Source organism: Silene latifolia, chromosome 2 (assembly GCF_048544455.1).
Source record: "Silene latifolia isolate original U9 population chromosome 2, ASM4854445v1, whole genome shotgun sequence".
NCBI lineage: Eukaryota > Viridiplantae > Streptophyta > Magnoliopsida > Caryophyllales > Caryophyllaceae > Silene > Silene latifolia.
This window is the reverse complement of record NC_133527.1, coordinates 72,300,868-72,320,210: the sequence shown is the minus strand read 5'-3', so window position 1 is coordinate 72,320,210 and position 19,343 is coordinate 72,300,868. Positions and strand designations below refer to the sequence as shown.

The following is a 19,343-nucleotide window of genomic DNA, read 5'->3' as shown; positions in this document are numbered from 1 at the left end:
GTTTCTGGGTTCTGCTTTAAGTCCGTTCCAGGTCTTACAAACTCGAGTGGGCGAGTTTGTGAGGCAGCAGTAGTGTAATCCTTGGGGACTACCGGTCGTTGCTTTGATCGCCACCACGGTCGCACCGGAGAAATAGTTTTTAAGGCGGTTCCGTGCCGTGTCACTACCTTTCCTCTGTCGGTATTTCGATCTTTGGCATGTTTCGTTCATCGCATTTCTTTATTTCCTTCGTAATTCATTCTTTGCTTCGGAATTTACGAACTACAATTTAAAAACTATTTATTTGAGTCAAAGTAGCTATGTCTGTCATTTCAAAATTGTACCGATATTTGAAAATTGAGCAATTAGATGGTCGAATTATAAGCGATGGTCCTAAACTGTTGATGTTTTTGAGCGGTTGGAAATTGATTATGTTTTGTTTAATGACCCGCCAAAACCTATTGTTCCGTCTCGATCGAGACTACCCCTCCTCCTCTCTAAAGATGTTAAGTCCAATGAAGAGGTTATTGCTAAATTTGTTAAGGACAACAAAAGCGCTAGGTGTCACATACTTAATAACATGGTTAACCATTTGTTCGATTTATTTCGATAATAAATCGGCTAAAGTCATTTGGGAGTCCTTCTTTGAAAAAAAATATGGGGCTGATGACGCTGGGAAAAAGAAATATGTTGTGGGTAAGTGGCTGCAATTTAAGTTGGTGGATGGGAAATCTATTATGGAACAGGTCCATGTCTACGAAAACTTGTGTCTTGATATTGTTAGTGAGGGCATGAAATTAGACGACCTTTTTGTTGCTAATGTGTTGTTGGAAAAATTCCCTCCCTCCCGGTCCGAGTATAGAAATCGGCTAAAACACAAAAAGAAAGACATGTCCCTTATGGAACTTATCAGTCATATGAGGACCGAAGAGGCAAATCGCCTCAAAGACAACCCCTTTGTTTACCGTCTGTGAATGCATCGTTCGCTTTGTCAAAGCTAATTTGGTTGAGTCGGTGGTCCGTCTAATCTCTTTGAAAAGTTCAAGGGTAAGGGTAAGGCCAAGGTTGGTCGGGGTAAGGGTAAAGGAAAGAAGATCGATCCAGGGAAGTACACCAAGCCGGTTCAAAGATTCGAAGCCTAAGGGTCCTTTGGTTTGCTATGTTTGTGGGAAACCGGGTCACAAAGCCTACCAAAGTGTAATCGACAAGAAGACTGCTGAAGTGAAGCCAATCTTGTGTGACCGATGATGTCATTCTTCTTTGTGGTTGTTGAAGCTAATCGGTGGGTAATCCGCTTGAATGGGTCTTGATATCGGGCGCTTCCAGGACACCTCTGTGCCGATAAGGGGTTATTTCTTTGAGTTCGAGGAGATAGCGATGGGGAATGCGTCTACATGGGTAATTCTTCACTGCAAAGATCACGAGCAAAGGCAAGATCTTTCTCAAACTCACCTCGGGAAAACACTTGCCCTTAATAATGTTTTATTTGTACCTACATTGCGTCGAAACCTCGTGTCTGGTGCCTTGTTAAACAAAGCTGGCATGAAACTTGTTTTTGAGGCTGACAAGGTTGTAATGTCGCGCAATGGGGAATTTGTGGGCAAGGGTTATCTGTCTGGGGGTCTATTTGTACTAAACACTGATTCTGTTTTTAATAATATTGCATCTACTTCTGCTTATATCGCTGAGTCTATTGATGTTTGGCATGGTAGATTAGGTCATGTGAATATCGACTACATTAAAAAACTTAAAACCATGAGTTTAATTCCAAGTTTGTCGAGTCAAGAATTCTCTAAATGTGGTAGCTGTGTTGAGGCTAAATTCACAAAGAAACCTAGTAAACCTGTGACAACTAGGAATACGAGTCTTCTTGAGTTAATTCACACCGACCTAGCTGACTTCAAAAATGTTGCAAGTAGAGGTGGCAAGAATTATTATGTGACTTTTATAGACGACTGTTCGAGGTACACCCGAGTTTATTTGCTTAAGACTAAAGATGAAGCAGAACAATCGTTTATAAACTTTAAAAATGAGGTCGAAAATCAACTCGACAGGAAAATTAAAAGGGTAAGGTCTGATAGAGGTGGTGAGTATAAATCCAGTTATTTAGCAGACTTTTGTGCTGCAAACGGTTTAATTCATGAGACTAGTCCACCTTACTTACCCCAATCCAATGGTGTAGCTGAACGTAAAAATAGAACTTTAAAGGAGATGATGAATGCTATGCTTTTAAGTTCTGGCCTGTCTGACGACATGTGGGGGGAAGCAATACTTTCTGCTTGTCACATTCTTAACCGTGTACCTCATAAGAAAATTGACAAGACACCCTACGAGATATGGAAGGGCTATCCACCTAACCTAAGTTACCTTAGAGTGTGGGGGTGTTTGGCTAAAGTGGGTTTACCTGACTTTAGGAGACCTACCGTTGGACCTAAGACCTATGATTGTGTTTTTATAGGTTATGCTCAAAATAGCTCTGCCTATAGATTTATGTCTTTGAGTGACCGTTCTATATCTGAGGCTAGAGATGCCGAATTTTTTGAGCATGTTTTCCCTTTTCAGAAAAATGTTGTTTCATCTACTTTATTACCTGTTGCATCTATTGATATGTCTTCACATGCTAGTTGTAGTAGCACTCCTATTGATCATGCAGTTGAACCTAGGAGGAGTAAAAGACCTAGATGTCCAAAGGATTATAGTGATTATGTTACAACACATTTATCTGAATATGGATACTCTGTTTGTGCAAGCGATGAGTTTGTTTCAGCCTTTTTAATAGAGGATGACCCAAAAACCTATAGTGAGGCAATGAAATCCATTGATGCTAATTTTTGGAAAGATGCTATTAAAAGTGAACTTGATTCTATTGTTTCTAATCGGACACGGGAGTTGTTGATTTACCTAAAGGTAGTAAACCCATTACGAGCAAATGGATCTTTAAAAAGAAAATGAGACCTGACGGTACAATAGAAAGGTTCAAAGCTAGACTTGTAGTTAGAGGCTTTACACAAAAGAAGGGCATTGACTACTTTGATACCTATTCTCCTGTGACCAAAATTTCAACTATAAGAACTCTTGTCGCTTTAGCTGCTATTCATAACCTTATTATACATCAGATGGATGTTAAAACTGCTTTTTTGAATGGTGAACTAAAGGAAGAGATCTACATGTCGCAACCTGAAGGGTTTGTGGTTAAGGGTCAAGAGAATAAAGTGTGTAAACTGAACAAGTCACTTTATGGACTGAAACAAGCACCTAAACAGTGGTATGAGAAATTCAACACTACTTTGATGAGTAATGGCTTTATGATTAACAATTCTGATTCATGTGTTTATTCCAAAGTGATAGAATCTGATTGTGTCATTATATGCCTATATGTGGATGACATGCTTATTTTTGGTAATAATTTAGATGTGATAATTAAAACCAAAGAATTTCTGTCATCACACTTTGAGATGAAGGACTTAGGAGAAGCTGATGTTATCCTAGGGGTTAAGGTTATCCGAAACTCCAATGGAATTTCTTTGAGTCAATCTCATTATGTTGAAAAAGTGTTGAAAAAGTTTAACTGCTTTGATGTTGTGCCTGCTAGAACACCCTATGATTCTAGTGTACATTTGAGTAAAAACTTGGGTAATGAGTGTTTCCCGGGAAGAGTATGCTAAAATCCTAGGGAGTGTGATGTTTCTTATGAACTGTACCAGGACCGGATATTGCATATGCGGTTAGTAGATCGAGTCGTTATACACATAACCCGGTAACGAACATTGGAATGCTCTTCGTCGTTTGCTAAAATACCTAAGAGGAACAGTTGATCTGTGTTTGCATTATGGTAAATTTCTGCTTTGTGTTAGAAGGATATTGTGATGCAAATTGGGTTGCGTGTAACGATGAGATTTGTTCTACTAGTGGTTATGTCTTCACCATGGGTGGAGGTGCCATATCGTGGAAGTCTTCTAAACAGACTTGTATTGCACGCTCTACCATGGAGTCGAAGTTCATAGCTCTTGAGTTGGCGGGGACAAGAAGCCGATTGGTGAAAAACCTATTGGCCGATGTACCGAGTATGGGGAGGACGGCCGACACCGGTCTCCATCTTTGTGTGACTCGAAAGTCGCTATTGGCGTTGCAAAGAATAGTGTCTACAATTCGAAAAAGAGACACATGCGAATAAGGCACGCTGCAGTTAAACAACTCCTTGAGAATGGAGTGATTACTGTGGACTATGTGAAGTCCGAAAGTAATCTTGCTGATCCCTTTACTAAGGGTTTGACTAAGAGATTAGTCGTTAATACGTCGAGGGGAATGGGGCTTAGGTCCATGAGTCAAGGTTGATATTGACTAGGTCCAAAGTTCTCATTCTTATGGCGTAGTATGATTCATAGCCTTTATGGTGGTGCTTTTGAGACGCACTTGATGAATTATACTCTAGGTTGGACTTATGTCCTTAATGGCTCGTGTGAGAAGTGCTGATGAGAAGCACTTGAGCCACCTACGTAGGTGTGATGATCCTAAGACTATGAGAAGTCTTGAGGTCACCCTATTAGTACCAAGGTAACGCATGAAGCTCTAAAAGAGCGCGTTGCACTCTGAAATCGCGGGACGGTCTTAATTAGAAGGTATGATATGTGTTGTGGGGGGTATCGACCGAAGCTCAGCTAGGAATTCAAATCGCAAGATATTCTCTAGCTGTAAGTAAGTTGTTTCCTCATTTCACTAAAGTATCAATTCAAATCGAAAGATATTGATACCTAAGTATCCAACCCTTCCTTTACCCAGAAATCTTTTAGTTCTTTTCTTCGCCATCTGTGGGGGATTGTTGGAAGTGATGCCTATGAAAAGGCATAATTCTCATGTTTGAGAATTGTGTTTGTCCCACATCGGTGGGAAACACCAACTTTCACATCTTTATATGGGCTCTTATCCATTGTATGGATAAGAGATTGGACCAAGGTGGGTTTTGTGTGTGTTTGTTGGGCCAGTGAGTTTGGGTCCAACACACACGCGCGCGCGCGCCGGCCCGGCCCGGCTCGAGCTCGGGCTCGGGTTTGGGTTTGGGTTTGGGTAGAGCCCCTGCGGGGCGGGCCAAAGGCCCGATTTTACCTTTTGGGCTTTTTGCGCTTTGAGAGTTATTGGGCCGAGTCTGTTTGTGTGTTGAATGAGTCAGTCAACACTGTTAGTGGGTGAGATGTTTACTCCCCACTTTCAGTTATTGACTGCTGCTTTTTTGGGGACGGTTTTATGGCTCTCTTATGCTATAAATACCGAGGTCTTCCTTCAGTTTAACACACAACAAAAACTCTAAACTCTCTTCTGTTCTCAACATCTTCCTCTCTAATATATGTTTCTGGGTTCTGCTTTAAGTCCGTTCCAGGTCTTACAAACTCGAGTGGGCGAGTTTGTGAGGCAGCAGTAGTGTAATCCTTGGGGACTACCGGTCGTTGCTGATCGCCACCACGGTCGCACCGGAGAAATAGTTTTTAAGGCAGCGGTTCCGTACCGTGTCACTACCTTTCCTCTGTCGGTATTTCTGATCTTTGGCATCTGTTTCGTTACTGCATTTCTTTATTTCCTTCGTAATTCATTGCTGCTTCGGAATTTACGAACTACAGTAATGTCGCAGTTCAAACCGAGTATGATTGACATTACCAAAACTATGAAGATGGCTGAAATCATTTTGCATTATTGCTAACAAGGTAGTGATGGGTACATGGTAAATCAGAACTGAATCTTGAATGTTTGATTTGAAACAGAATATTACCAAATAAAAGTGCATTTCATGTTTCATCAGTCCATCTGATAAGATTCTTACCTCCAAAATAATAACGACAGGCCCAAAAACGAGCATAATTGTTTGTAGACAGTGATTCAATATAAGCTGCTCAATTACTCATAAATAAGGAGAAATATTGATTTTATGAGAACATAGCTGGTCTCATAATAAAGCGATTTTATAGGAGACCTGCGAAAGGAAAAGAAACTGGGAATACGCAGATACGGAGTAATAAGTAGATAGAGGAACTTAGAAATCAAAACAGATCTTTACTGAATGCAATTTACAGAAGCAGCCATTAAATGAAAGGCCAAAGTTCATCATTGTCGTAATATTAAATATCCGAGCTTAAGATACATTAAATGAAAGGATTATGTGCAAATGACCACCAAGCTTAAACTAACATGGTGGCAAATCAAGTTTTTTAATTATTTTTAACGACGAAATCGAATCTCTTTCCTTGCAGTCGTTTTTTCAGTCATACACCAGCATCAAAATCTGACGAATACTTCAGCATGTTGCTGGGTTGGGTTAATCCTTATGCGATGCCAAACTTTGAGTGAAGCTTTGTCGGAGTTCGCTTCAATGCCTTGACATTAAATGGGTTATTCTTGCTTGTTACATCAAAATTCATATCATTTCGGTTAATATTTTGGAGGATTTCATATTGTGAGCATCCTACATGTGGCAGCAACTGTTGCAATTATAAACAATAACAATCAATCACAAGCACAATTAATTAGTACGGAGTAATTACCCTGCTGCAAGTGCCTTGCCTGGTGTTACAGATTGGGTAGTCATGGGGCAGCATCTGTTGTGATCATCACAGCAAGAAGCAGACTCGAGTGGGCAGCAACCCCAAATATAGCAGTACGGACTATATTCATAGACACAGCAGCAGGTGGTCCCACTAGGGCATGTGGAGTAAGCGTCACAGGTCACCTCGGGTGAAGGTGGGTGAGGTGGAGAGAAGGGATTTGGTAGTGGGAACTAGGTCATATGATGATGGATGAAAAAGTTGTTAACTATATTATGTACTCCCTCCTTCCCAATCATTTGTTTACCAGTTTACCTTATATATTCATTGTGATGAGTACTTTAATCAAAGTTAAACAAATGATTGGGACGAAGGAAGTAGTGCTACAATATTGCGGCTGATATTTTAATTTCTCATTTTTTTGCCGCTTCAACTCTAGAGAAGGCTTATTTTTTTCTAAATGGATAGAAGAAAAAACTCATTGTGCAAAAGCATACTTTCTGTGTTTCACCACTTGAAAATGCTAATAACTCTAGATTGATAGAAAGGGGAGCGTAGATGTTCTTAGCAAGCAAAACATGACAAACAAATGTGAATTTACTTAATTATAACAGGTTGTTGGCTCCTATATAGCCTTCAAAGCACTGCAGGGCTGATGTTCTCGATGATGCTATTGCTTAGTCTTTGACGTTTTAATAACAAAGTTTTTCGTATGTTTAACCGTTGACGTTGCCATCTTACTCAAGGTCACCTTTCAATGCGGATCAAACATGGACTTACAGTTATGTGCTTGAGTTTGACGATGGTGAAAGTGAAGATGGATAAGGTTAGCTTGATGCCATTGTCATTTGCTTAGTCTATGTTCATGTTATGCAACTTTGGTTTAAGTTGCTTAATTTGGTGATTTTGTCAGTTGAGTGACTTGACTGGTACAAACTTTTTCAGTGCAATCTTATCTTTTTTTTTTTTTCCTATAAATCGACAAACCTTTTAAAAAAACCAGCAGTGTTTGTCGGGCATGTTCAAGTGAGATACTAGAGCTCATTTCTCAGTTGGTAGTCCCTACTTCATTCCTTCATTCATTAACACCGCTCATCCACTCATTTTCGCTAAATTAAAGCTCAACAGTCTACTGATGGTGCACTTGGCTACTAACAAATACTCCCTCCAATTCACAATAAACCTCCTTATTTCCTTTTTCGGTTATTCACAATAACCTCCCTATTTCCTTTTTTGGTAAGTGTTTGTGTGGTCCAAATTTAATTGTATGGTGGGGTAGTGTATTTGTCTGGTCCAAATTTAATTATATGGTGGGGTAGTGTATTTGTCTAATTTTTGTGCCAAAATGAAATGGGAGTTTTATTGTGAATTGGAGGGAGTAATAAATAGACATTTCGCTTAGCTTGCTTCAAATATTGTCAAATTAACATAGGGTTAATAATATTATACTCCAGATAATATTGGAACATTTCAGTGTATTAGTAAAATATTTCACGGCCTAATTTCATAACTTGTCAACTAATCATATGCATATATTACTGCATAATGAATTAACTTCATGCATATTCTGTAGAAATACTCTTACACCAAATCATCACCAACTCGAGAAGCAAATGACGTATGAGCTATGTACATTATATATACACGCACTTGCATATGGCTCATATGATCCATGTTTTAGCATATAATTTTCTCTTCCCGATCTTTGTTTTAACAAACTCACGCTCAAGCTTTCAAGTGGATATATTCTGTAGATATTACGGATGGTTGGGGTTGGTTTGCTATTTTTTCATTCCGCTGGTACCAAAATTGTTTTTTTGATATGGAGTAGAACATAATAACTCATCACACTGTATCTGCCTCATTTAGTATGAAGTAGTTATAAGGCTGCTATTGCTGCTGCACAGGCAGCTGCTGAGGTGGTCTGTCTAACGACTTTTGATCAGAAAAGACCCAAGTTTATTTTTGATCATAGGAAGAATTGATCATTATTTATTACCATAGAGGCATAGATCATAACTGATAATGTTGGTTCGTATTTATCACAATCCGATGTTTTCTTACAATAGATGGATTTTAAATTTATCGATTATAATAACCGGTCATAAATAGTAGTTTCCTGCATCGGTCAAATATGTTTAGTTAGAATGGACATTGGATGAACTCTGAGCCTTCTTATTTTAGCTTTTTTATTAGATGGTGATCTTGTCCCTAATTCTCAAGCGAGCCAAAGTTACGGCATTAGTTAAAGAAAGGCGGGCAGCCTGTGGAACTCATGTTTAGCTACGTGCCTGACTTATTTACGACTCTCATCTTTCTAACTCTTGCTAAGACTTTTGTAATTGTCCAATATTGTCTGTGAGACTTTAGCTTGTCCGCTAGTTCAAATATGATCAGTTATTTTCTGGAGTTGCAGATGGATAAGGAAGCTATTGAGAAAGCCAGAAAGGGTGCTCGTACATCTATATGCCTTCACGTATGTATATTGCATACTCTATCCTTTTCGACAGTTACAACAACAACAACAACAACAACAACAACGACAACAACAAAAAACTGTCCTGTCAACAATTATTATTCTCTTCACCTTATCTTAACTATTTTGAACTCAGAGTGTTATTCAACTACCTTTTTGTGAATACAAATACATACTTTTATGAATTTAAAAAAAAATGTATCTTCTCAGAAGTCGGCTAAAAGAAGTGTCATAACTCCTAGATCAAGGTTTTATTTTTCCAAATATCTTTATATATGCTGCCCAGCTGCCCTAAATTTGACTCTATGGGTGTGTTTGGATTGAATAATTTGGAGGGAAAAGAAAGGGAGGGGGAATAGGGGATTTAAAATCACTTGTTTGAATAGGAAATGAGGGTGAAGGGAAATGGAAGGGGAGAGATTTGGAGGGATCCAATTTCCCTCCTCCAAGCCTAATCAAAATCTTTCCACAATAGGCAAGATTTGGATGGAAATTATATCCAAACACCCACACCCCATTCCCCCTCCCCTTCCCTTCTCTCCCTTTCCGTTCCCTCCTTCCCCCTCCCCTCCCCTTCCCTCCACTTTTGCTATCCAAACACACCCTATATGTACAGGAATGTGTCCTATCCAAAGTTCATCACGGTAGATTACATGTGAGAGTGGTGGAAATTAGTGAGAGTACCCCGACGTGTCTGTCTGATAAGATCACAGTATAAAAGCATTTAAGCTCTCATGAAAAGCAACACAAAAAAGTTGGCTGAGCAAGATGAATTTACAATGTGTCGCTGTTGGCCTAAGGAGTTCTATATTCTATTATCAAAGCAGGTTCATAACTAAACTCCCTGGTGGAGCACAAGGGTATAGCTTTCAAGAGGTGTGCATATACTCTCTTTCTCAGAATAAGGTTCACATTTATACCGAGCACGCAATTAAGGTAGAAATGTAGTCAAATAGTGAATAGGTGCGTATTCATCTCTTTATCAAGACGTAGGTATAGAAATCGCTGCACATTTGAAATCTGTAAAAGTGTTTTTTCTTGGATTCATGATTAGGACGACATGGCTAATATCACTGCAAATTCCCTCATGTAGGGGCAATATATAACTTTTTTCCGCTATAAAAAAAACATCGTCTATGGTATTCTTTACTAATGCCGTACCTTGTATGGTTACTAGAATTTTGATTTAATAAAACCTTTTTTTTCTATATCAGTTGAATGGGGACTCTGATGAGCCACTTGTAGCAGTTCAAAGTTATATGCATCACGGAAAGTTTCCAAAGTAGCCTCTACACTTGAAGAGATGATAATCACAACTTCTTCCATTCTTTCAGGTGCGGAAATCCTACAGTATCTTCATACCTATCACAGTACTGCCATAGAAGGTACACATTTTTTTTTTTTTTGGTCAAATGTGAGTAAGTATTATATCAAAGAATCAAAATAATTACAAAGGAGGTAAGCCAGAAAAAGGCTTTTACAGTTGGAGAAATAGAAATAAGCACTACACTCCTATGTTTCTCATCCAAAGCAATACATGTTGATCACTAATCCTACCAGCCTTAGATTTAATTCTCTTCATGACTGCATCCCTGGTCTGCTTAGCAACTAGCTCCGGCCTTAAGATCATTTCATTAACACGAGCATTGTTTCTTTGCATCCAAACATTATAGTAAACTGCATTTAGGATAGCAGTTAGGACTTTCCATTGCATTTGCTTCCTATTTCCACTGATCAGGCCATTCACAGTAGGGAAGGCCTTGCCAATCCATCTCTCCACTTCATTGCTGACCCTGCAGCTGTACTCACAGGCCAAGAATAGCTGCTCGGCTGTTTCAGTTTCTCTGTTGCACAGACAGCACATGTCATCCTCACAGCAACCCCAGCTAAACAGTTTTTCTTTGACATTCAATCCTCCATTCATGATAAGCCAAGTAATTATGGAGTGTTTGGGTATGTTCCAATTATTCCAAACAATGCTAGCCTAGTTATTATTAGCTGGTTGTGATGTTCTGAGTCAGTCATAACCACTGCTGATAGTTTATCCCTTTGCATTAGCAACTCAGGCAGCATTGTCATAGCCATTCTTTAGAAGCTCCTTCACTTTGAAGACATTTTTCCACGACCAGTTAGCATCAGTAGGAGGGATATACTCCTGCCAATCATGGTTCCTAATGTATATCTGGTTAATCCATCTTATCCAAAGCCTGTCTGCTTTACAATAGACCCAATCAACCAGCTTGCCCACAGTAGCAATGTTCCAAAGTTCTGCCTTTTTAATACCCAAACTACCTTCCTCTTTTGGGTTAGTAACTGTATCCCATGCTACCATAGGAACTCTGTGGTATTCTAAGCTGCCATCCCACAAAAAATTCCTGCAAATGGCCTTTATCCTCTTAATGACACCCTTTGGTAGAATGAACATAGTAACCCAGTAATTATACAAAGTGTTGAGAACTGAATTAATGAGGGTAATTCTCCCTGCATAAGACAACTTTTTAGCTCCAAAGCTCCTGATCCTTGCAACCATTTTTTCAGTAAGGCTACTACATTCCTTCTTTGTTAATCTCCCAGGCTGTATTGGAACTCCCAGATATCTGAAAGGCATGATGCCCTCAATAAAACCTGTAACTTGCTTGATATCATGCTTCAAATCTTCTTTCACCCCATTGAAGAATATCTCAGATTTATTGTTGTTCAAGTTGAGGCCAGATGTTTGGGAAAAAGTATAGAAGGCTCTCATGAGGAGCATAATAGAATTAGCATTCCCTTTACAAAACATTAAGAGATTATCAGCAAATATGAGATGGGTAAGCTTCAGTGATTTGCATAAGGGGTGATACTGGAAAGACCATCTAGCTGTAGCATACTTAATAGTCCTGGTGAGGTACTCCATACATATTGTGAATATGAGAGGTGAAATTGGATCCCCTTGCTTGAGCCCTCTTTGTCCATTGAAGTATCCAAAAGTGGTTCCATTTAAGCATAGAGAAAAAGATGTAGTTTTGACACATCTCATAACTTTCTGAATAAATGAATCAGGAAATTTAAGTCCTTTGAACATCTGTTCAACAAACTCTCATTCAACTGTGTCATAAGCCTTCTGCAGGTCAATTTTAAACAAACATCTGGGGGACACTCCTTCTCTGGAGTACAACTTCACAATATCTTGGCAAATAAGAACATTCTCAATGATGGACCTCCCCTTGATAAAAGCTCCTTGATTATCATGTACAATATCAGGTAAAACCATTGCTAGTCTATTGCAGAGCAGTTTGGAGATTACCTTAAAGACGAGATTGTAGCAAGCAATGGGCCTGAAGTGCTTGACAGATGTAGGTCTTTCAATTTTTGGAATCAGAGTGACATTTGTAGCATTAATTTGAGTAAGCAAGTTTCCTATCACAAAGAAATCCCTGACAGCATCACATATCTCCTTCCCAACAATCTCCCAAGAATCCTTGAAGAAGCTACTAGTATACCCATCTGGGCAAGGGGCCTTATCATTGAGAATAGCAAATACTACTTGTTTAATCTCTTCATTAGTCACCTGTTTATCTAAGATTGCAGCAAGCTCACTGGTACAGGAGGGTCCCTGCTCTAGCACATCACTCCTTACTGCTAATGTGTCTTTCCTACTACCAAGCAAGGACTGGTAGTAATCCAAAAAAGCAGATTGGATGTTGTGACTATCTTTACAAACATTACCATATTGATCCTCAATTTGAATGACCTTGTTTCTGATACATCTCTTTTTGATAGCTCCATGAAAGTAAGCTGTATTGCTATCTTCTTCCTCCAGCCACTGTACTTTAGCTTTTTGGCTTAAGAAATTATCCCTGGCTTTAGTCAGCTCCTTAGCAGCTTCAATGGCCTCAATTTCTTTTGCAATAAGTTCATCATCACTGGGATTAATATTGAGTTGTTCCTGAATTCTTCCCAGCAGTTGAAGAGCACTACTAGCTTTATTCTCAATATCAGAAAAACATTCCCTATTAAGGGCCTTTAATACACTTTTTAAACTCTTGAGTTTCTTAATTACACAAAACATCTTGGTGCCATTATACTTCTTGCTCCATTCACTTTTAATCCTGTCAAGAAAAGAAGGTGTTGTACTCCACATATTGAAATACTTAAACCTAGCTTTCCTGGCTCCTCCAAAATTAGTATTGCTAACAATGCATAGGGTATGATCCATTAATCCTTCAGGATGAAAATGTGCTGCCATTTCAGGGAATGAATCAAGCCACTCTGTATTAACCAGGAACCTATCCAGTCTGTTATATCTCCTTTGAGAAGGCTCCTGCTTATTATTCCACGTATAAAAAGCACATGTTGCTGGTATATCAGTCATACCACAGACTGTAAGACAGCTGATAAAATCATCCATATCCTCTTGCTTTGTATTACCACCCAACCTTTCATCAGGGTTAATGACTGTATTGAAATCCCCTGCCAAGGCCCAAGGACCCAAGGACCCAAGCATTGTTGGGCAAGAATAGCTAATTTATTCCAAAGATCCTTCATTTCACTCCCTTCATTGAAGGCATAAATCATGGTTAAATAAAAGGTTTCCTGAGTTGCTCTTATTGTGACCTTAGTATGGATAAACTGGGGATCATACTAAAGAACTAGTACATCAAAAATATTTGGCTGCCACAATATCCATACTCTACCTTCTTTATGATAATTGCAATTTGTAGTCACACTCCATCCTTCAAGCATATTAATAGAAATATTAATCACATTATTACTATTTATTTTGGTCTCTAACAAGCCAAATAAACTGGCCTCTTTATTATGAATGAACCACTTTACATGTTTTTGTTTATTTACATTATTCAAACCCCTGACATTCCAAAACCCTATGTTATTCATTATGATCAATGGAATTAGGGTCACCCTGTTGGCCAACACCAACCTTATGAGCCTCTTCTCCCCCCCACCCACACACACAACAGTCCTGTATGAGATACCAGATGATCTAAGAGAAACTGGGGTGGAGCTGCAGCTAGATAAAATTTTCCCAGGAGTATTCACAAGTGTGAGCACCTTGTTCTGAGGTACCTGCACTGGCTTTGAAACAGTCACTGCTTTAGGTTTCCAAACCTGCATAACTGGTTTTCTCTTCTGAACTGTTGTAGTATCTTTCCTGCAGGTTGACTGCTGATGTCCTATTCCCTTACATTTGAGACAGATGGAAGGCTTCCATTCATATTCAATCCCAACAAAGATAACCTTTCCATACTCATCCATAAATTTCACTTTATTAGGGAATTTTTGCCCAACATTTAGTTCAACCATCACTCTGGCAAACCCTAGTCGAGTTTTATCAATTTTTTGTTGATCTTCTCTCTGAAATTTACCAACTAGGCCTGCTATAGAAGGTAGGCACTTACCCCAAAATCTGAGAGGTAAGTCATGGATCCTAACCTAGGCAGGCACTACTTTGACATCTTCCTACAATAACTCAACATCCACATCCCAAGACCTTACAATCAAAGGTTTATTATCAAACATAAAGTGACCTGCCTGTAAAATAGCCTCTTTATCCTGACTGGTTTTGAAACGAACCAGAAAGATACCATTAGGCATGAATGAGATATTATCAACGTTATGTTTCGGCCATATCCTGTGGATAAATCCTTGCAACACCTCCCATGGAGGATTTGCACCCAGGACAAAACAATAAACAGCATTCATCCAATATTCAACCTCATCCTTAGTGTCTTCTGATGTAAACTTAAGCATATTGGTGCCATCTGCCTCTTCGTCCTCTACTACAACACTTTTCTTTCCTCTTTTGGTGATCCAGACATTGTTCTCTATATCCTCCTCCAAAACATCCTCAACAATAACATCATTCTCAACTTGGACATTAATGTCCTCATCCTCAAAGGATAGACCAGGAATCCCAGTGACTTCCTGCATAGGTTTGGTTTTGATCACATCTTCCTCTGATGGTCCTTGCTTTTTTACTTTCTTACTACTATCACCACTTTTTTCTTGCTGCTTTCATCCTCTGAATCCTACTTGAATGTTTTTGTTTGGTTTTGCTCGATGAATTACGTGCCATAATGATGAATCAAGCAGAAAATATGGTTAGGAGAAGGCTGCGTACGTAGGTTTTGCTTCAGCTGATGAGTTCAAGATAGTACCCCTTATAAAAAAAACACACATTCTAACATGTATTTTCCTACATATTTAAAGAATGACAACATCAACTTCTTTCTTTTAGATTGTTTAATAAGCTATCATAAATACCAAACCTCTGATAACTATAAACATTTCATTTGGCATTGACTCAACAAAACAACATAGGAGAAAAGAAACAAAGCCAAATTACCTCAAAATTTACGTGATCATGTGTGTTATGTTTAGGAATTCCATAAGCATCCTTTGACCGATAAAACTCTTTGATAGACTGCATCATTTCTTCCCATGATGAGAGACTTATTTTGCAGGAAAGCAGCTGACCTACTTATTTCCCTTGTGATTCAAAGAAAGGGAAACCTATGAGCTGTCAATTCATAAGCCAAAGTCATTGTTGTTTTTGTAAGCGATGTTTCTCGTATAAAATATTCTGATTAACCGCCTTTCCTATCATGATATGAAGATAAAATAAACCGATGGAAGGTTACATATATAGAGGCAAACTAAGCCCGGGTTTAATAACTTACATAAACCTTTATCTACAAAGCCTGTAAATTTGGCCTCTTTAGTACTTAATGCAAGGGATGGAACAGCGGAACAGGGAGAGGAAAAGGAAAAGAGTGAGAGGGAGGCATGGTAGAAATATGTGTACAAAAGTGAAAGACTTTCTTCCAATGCATTAGCTTCATTTCTAAGACACTAATTTATTCAGAGTATAACATCAGAATCTTCTTTTAGTTCATCACCCCTGACCTAATATGGGAACCTTTGTGTGTTATTGTAACACCCCCCATACACCACCAAGGTGCCTTACCAAGACCACCTAATGCATGGAAGTGTTACCATCTCGGTTACCCGAGATAATATATATCAAATAGACCATAAAGAAACGTACTTAATTAATTAAATGAGTTTAAGTGATTACAACATCAAAATCCCAAACAGTAAAAGAAATACAACTGTTCCAAACCAAATGTCAAACCAACTGAAAATAAACTAAGCCAAAGATGGAATGGACGGGTGTGTATATGTCTGCAACCAATACTCAGAATTGGTGGCAACACAGGAGGTTCACGAGACTGAAGAATGGGGTCCTGAATAGTATACTCAATGCTACTATGTACTATTTCTCGGAACCGAGAGGAATGCAAAGGCATGAGGGTGCTATAATTAGTCCTGGCGGTGTGTGGTGATGATACAAGCGGATATCAGAACAGGATTCAAAGAACAATGTTGCGTGGTACAAAGTGTCAAGAAAAGATAAGCATTGGATTGAGAAATTGCTGCACTAGCTAGTATGATCTACTATATGTATTGAAGTATGGTAGATGATATAGATGAGTTTGTGATAGGAGCATGGTTGTGAACAATTTATTCTGTACATGGTTTTTTGAGCATCAATATATTATTTACATTTTACCAAAAAAAAAAACTAAGCCAAAGACACAACGGAAGACTCTATTGACAAGTGATGACTCCATCCTAGTTATCCCTCGCGCAAGCCATCTCATACCTGCTCAATAACTGCTCACCATCCCCGAATGGATCACCACAGTTTTCAAAATATTTAAACGGGGTCAGTTACTGATTACATAAAATAGAATACACAAGATACAACACACAAAACTCCCAACTCCTTTATATCTCCACACACCTGACTACACACCAGAATACCCATCGCAACTGATAATCCACGCCGCTAGTAGGAGACCGCAGCCGTACCCACCAAATCTCCGCTCTTCTATTCCGAGCGATAACCCATGTTCCTTAATGTGCACATCCCCTCCTGTGGTGGGTTCCACAGAGGGCGAATCAAGGGCGTGAAGCCACTCCCGCAAGTGACTCCACTTAGCCGAGGACACGCCTCGCGAACACAGACAAACACAATCAATTATACAACAACAACACCAATGCAATACCAATACGTTAAAGATCAACAATAATCACAACCATCACCAAACAACTATGTAATCAATAACCGAGTAGGGAAACCCTACCTGGAATAAGCAAATCACCACGACCGTCACAAATCAGCTATTCAATATTGATCCTCTACGAAACCACCTCCTATAATCACATAATCATACCATTATTATCTAATACACATCATACTCCCAAAATCCCCCAAAATACCCAGTTAGGGTTTTAAACAAAATCAACGAAAAGGCATAAAAACTATACAAGGATCTTACCCACGACACGACGAACTCAACGGCGTAAAGAACACGACGATCCGACTTCCCTAGCCTTTGGGATTTGATAGCAACGCGAAGAAAGGAAGTAACGTAACTTGTTTTTCTCTTGAGAGGTTTTCGAAAAGATAAAAAAGTGACAAAGGAACTGACGGAATACTTTAAATATCAATCACGCATTGCTAACAAAACCCAGCTAAAACAACCTGCATAACCGACTTACTCGATCGAGTAAGTCACTTACTCGATCGAGTGACCCTTACTTGATCGAGTGTTACACTTACTCGATCGAGTACCCATCAGCAGAACACTGTTTCGAAAACCAAACTCGCTTACTCGACAGAGTAAGCCCCACTCGATAGAGTACCCAAAAGCATAGAAAACCGTAGTATTACAGTCTTCCCTCCTTAAAAGGAACTTCGTCCCCGAAGTTCAACCCATACTAAAAAAAAAAACAAAACATATTAACTCAACCACGACACAACAACGCAACCAAAAATTCAAAACAAAACTCCCAACCACAACTCAACCGACTCAAAGCAACTACTAACTGTACCAAAACTAACATAAAACCACACCAAAACCTTTTGCGATCATCTCCTACCCCCTAAAAGAAACATAGTTACGTCCCCATAACCACACATACCTGATCAAAAAGAGACGGATATCGCTCCCTCATAGCCTCTTCCGCCTCCCAAGTAGATTCCTCAACCTCGTGATTAGACCATAGGACCTTAAGCAACACCGTTTCCCCGGACCTAGTTTGCCGAACCTTGCGATCAAGAATCTGTTTTGGCACCTCAAGATAAGACAATGACTCATCCAACTCTATGTTCTCCACCTCTAGCACGTGGGAGGGATCACTCACTTACTTCCGTAACTGAGACAGATGAAACACATTATGCACACGATCCAAAGCTGTTGGTAACGCTAACCGGTAAGCAACCTCTCCCACACGATCCAAAATCTCATATGGTCCGATGAACTTCTGGGTCAGCTTCCTTTTCTTACCAAACCTCATAACCCCACGCATAGGAGATACTTTCAGAAGAACCGTATCCCCAACCTGAAATTCTATGTCACGGCGATGTAGATCTGCATAACTCTTATGTCGATCCTGGGCCGCTTTCATCTTTTGCCGAATCACCTTAACTTGTTCTATCATCTCCCGTACCATTTGTGGTTCTAAAACCACTGCCTCAGCTCTATCATCCCAGCAAATCGGAGTCCTACACCTCCTTCTATACAAAGCCTCAAACGGTGCCATCCCAATACTCGTGTGATAGTTGTTGTTATAAGAAAACTCGATCAGATCCAACCTATCCTCCCTGCTACCACCAAACTCCATCACACAAGCTCGTAACATATCCTCCAAGGTCTTGATAGTCCTCTCCGTCTATCCATCTATTGCAGGATGAAAAGCAGTACTCATCTTCAAGGTAGTTCCCATCATCCCCTGCAACTCTTGCCAAAATCGAGAAATAAACCTCGCATCCCAATCTGACACAATGTCCTTAGGGACTCCATGTAACCTCACCACATATTTCATGTACCCTTTAGCCAACTAAACCTTACTCCATGTATCTTTCATATGAATAAAGTGATCTGACTTAGTCAAACGGTCAACTATCACCCATATCATGTTGTTACCCTGCTGACTCCTCGGTAAACCCACTATAATGTTTATAGAGAGAGATTTCCATTTCCACTCAGGTACCTCAAGAGACTTTATCTTACCTAGTGGTCGTCGTTTCTCTCCCTTAACTCTCTGACATGTCAAACATCGTGCCATGAACTCAGCTGTTTCCCTCTTCATCCCAGACCACCAGAAAGTCTTCTTCAAATCTTTATACAACTTGTCAGCACCTGGATATACTGAATACGATGTGCAATGAGCCTCTGTCATGATTATCTTTTTCAACTCCTCATCACTAGGAACACACCATCTTCCATCAAACCGAACACTCCCATCTGTATGAATAGAGAACCGGGACACTGTCCCTTTATCTACTC

General features: G+C 39.5%; 1 protein-coding gene and 1 long non-coding RNA gene across 2 annotated transcripts; both read right to left on the bottom strand.

Annotated features, from left to right (window-relative positions):
• Positions 1-6,002: 6,002 nt before the first annotated feature.
• LOC141629798 (uncharacterized) lies at positions 6,003-7,499 on the bottom strand. The gene is made up of 2 exons (XR_012537356.1): positions 6,510-7,499; positions 6,003-6,430 (listed from the first exon to the last, which is right to left on the bottom strand). It is a non-coding gene; the product is annotated as an uncharacterized LOC141629798 (long non-coding RNA).
• A 2,990-nt stretch (positions 7,500-10,489) lies between these two features.
• On the bottom strand, positions 10,490-10,909 carry LOC141640958 (uncharacterized). Its single transcript, XM_074449636.1, has one exon. It carries the CDS (start codon positions 10,907-10,909, stop codon positions 10,490-10,492), a length of 420 nt encoding a protein of 139 aa, XP_074305737.1.
• Between the last annotated feature and the right edge of the window lie 8,434 nt (positions 10,910-19,343).

What these genes read in the sequence shown, in the direction of transcription:
- LOC141640958 (XM_074449636.1), bottom strand. Translation starts at nt 10,909, where the DNA reads ATGAATGGAGGATTGAATGTCAAAGAAAAACTGTTTAGCTGGGGTTGC.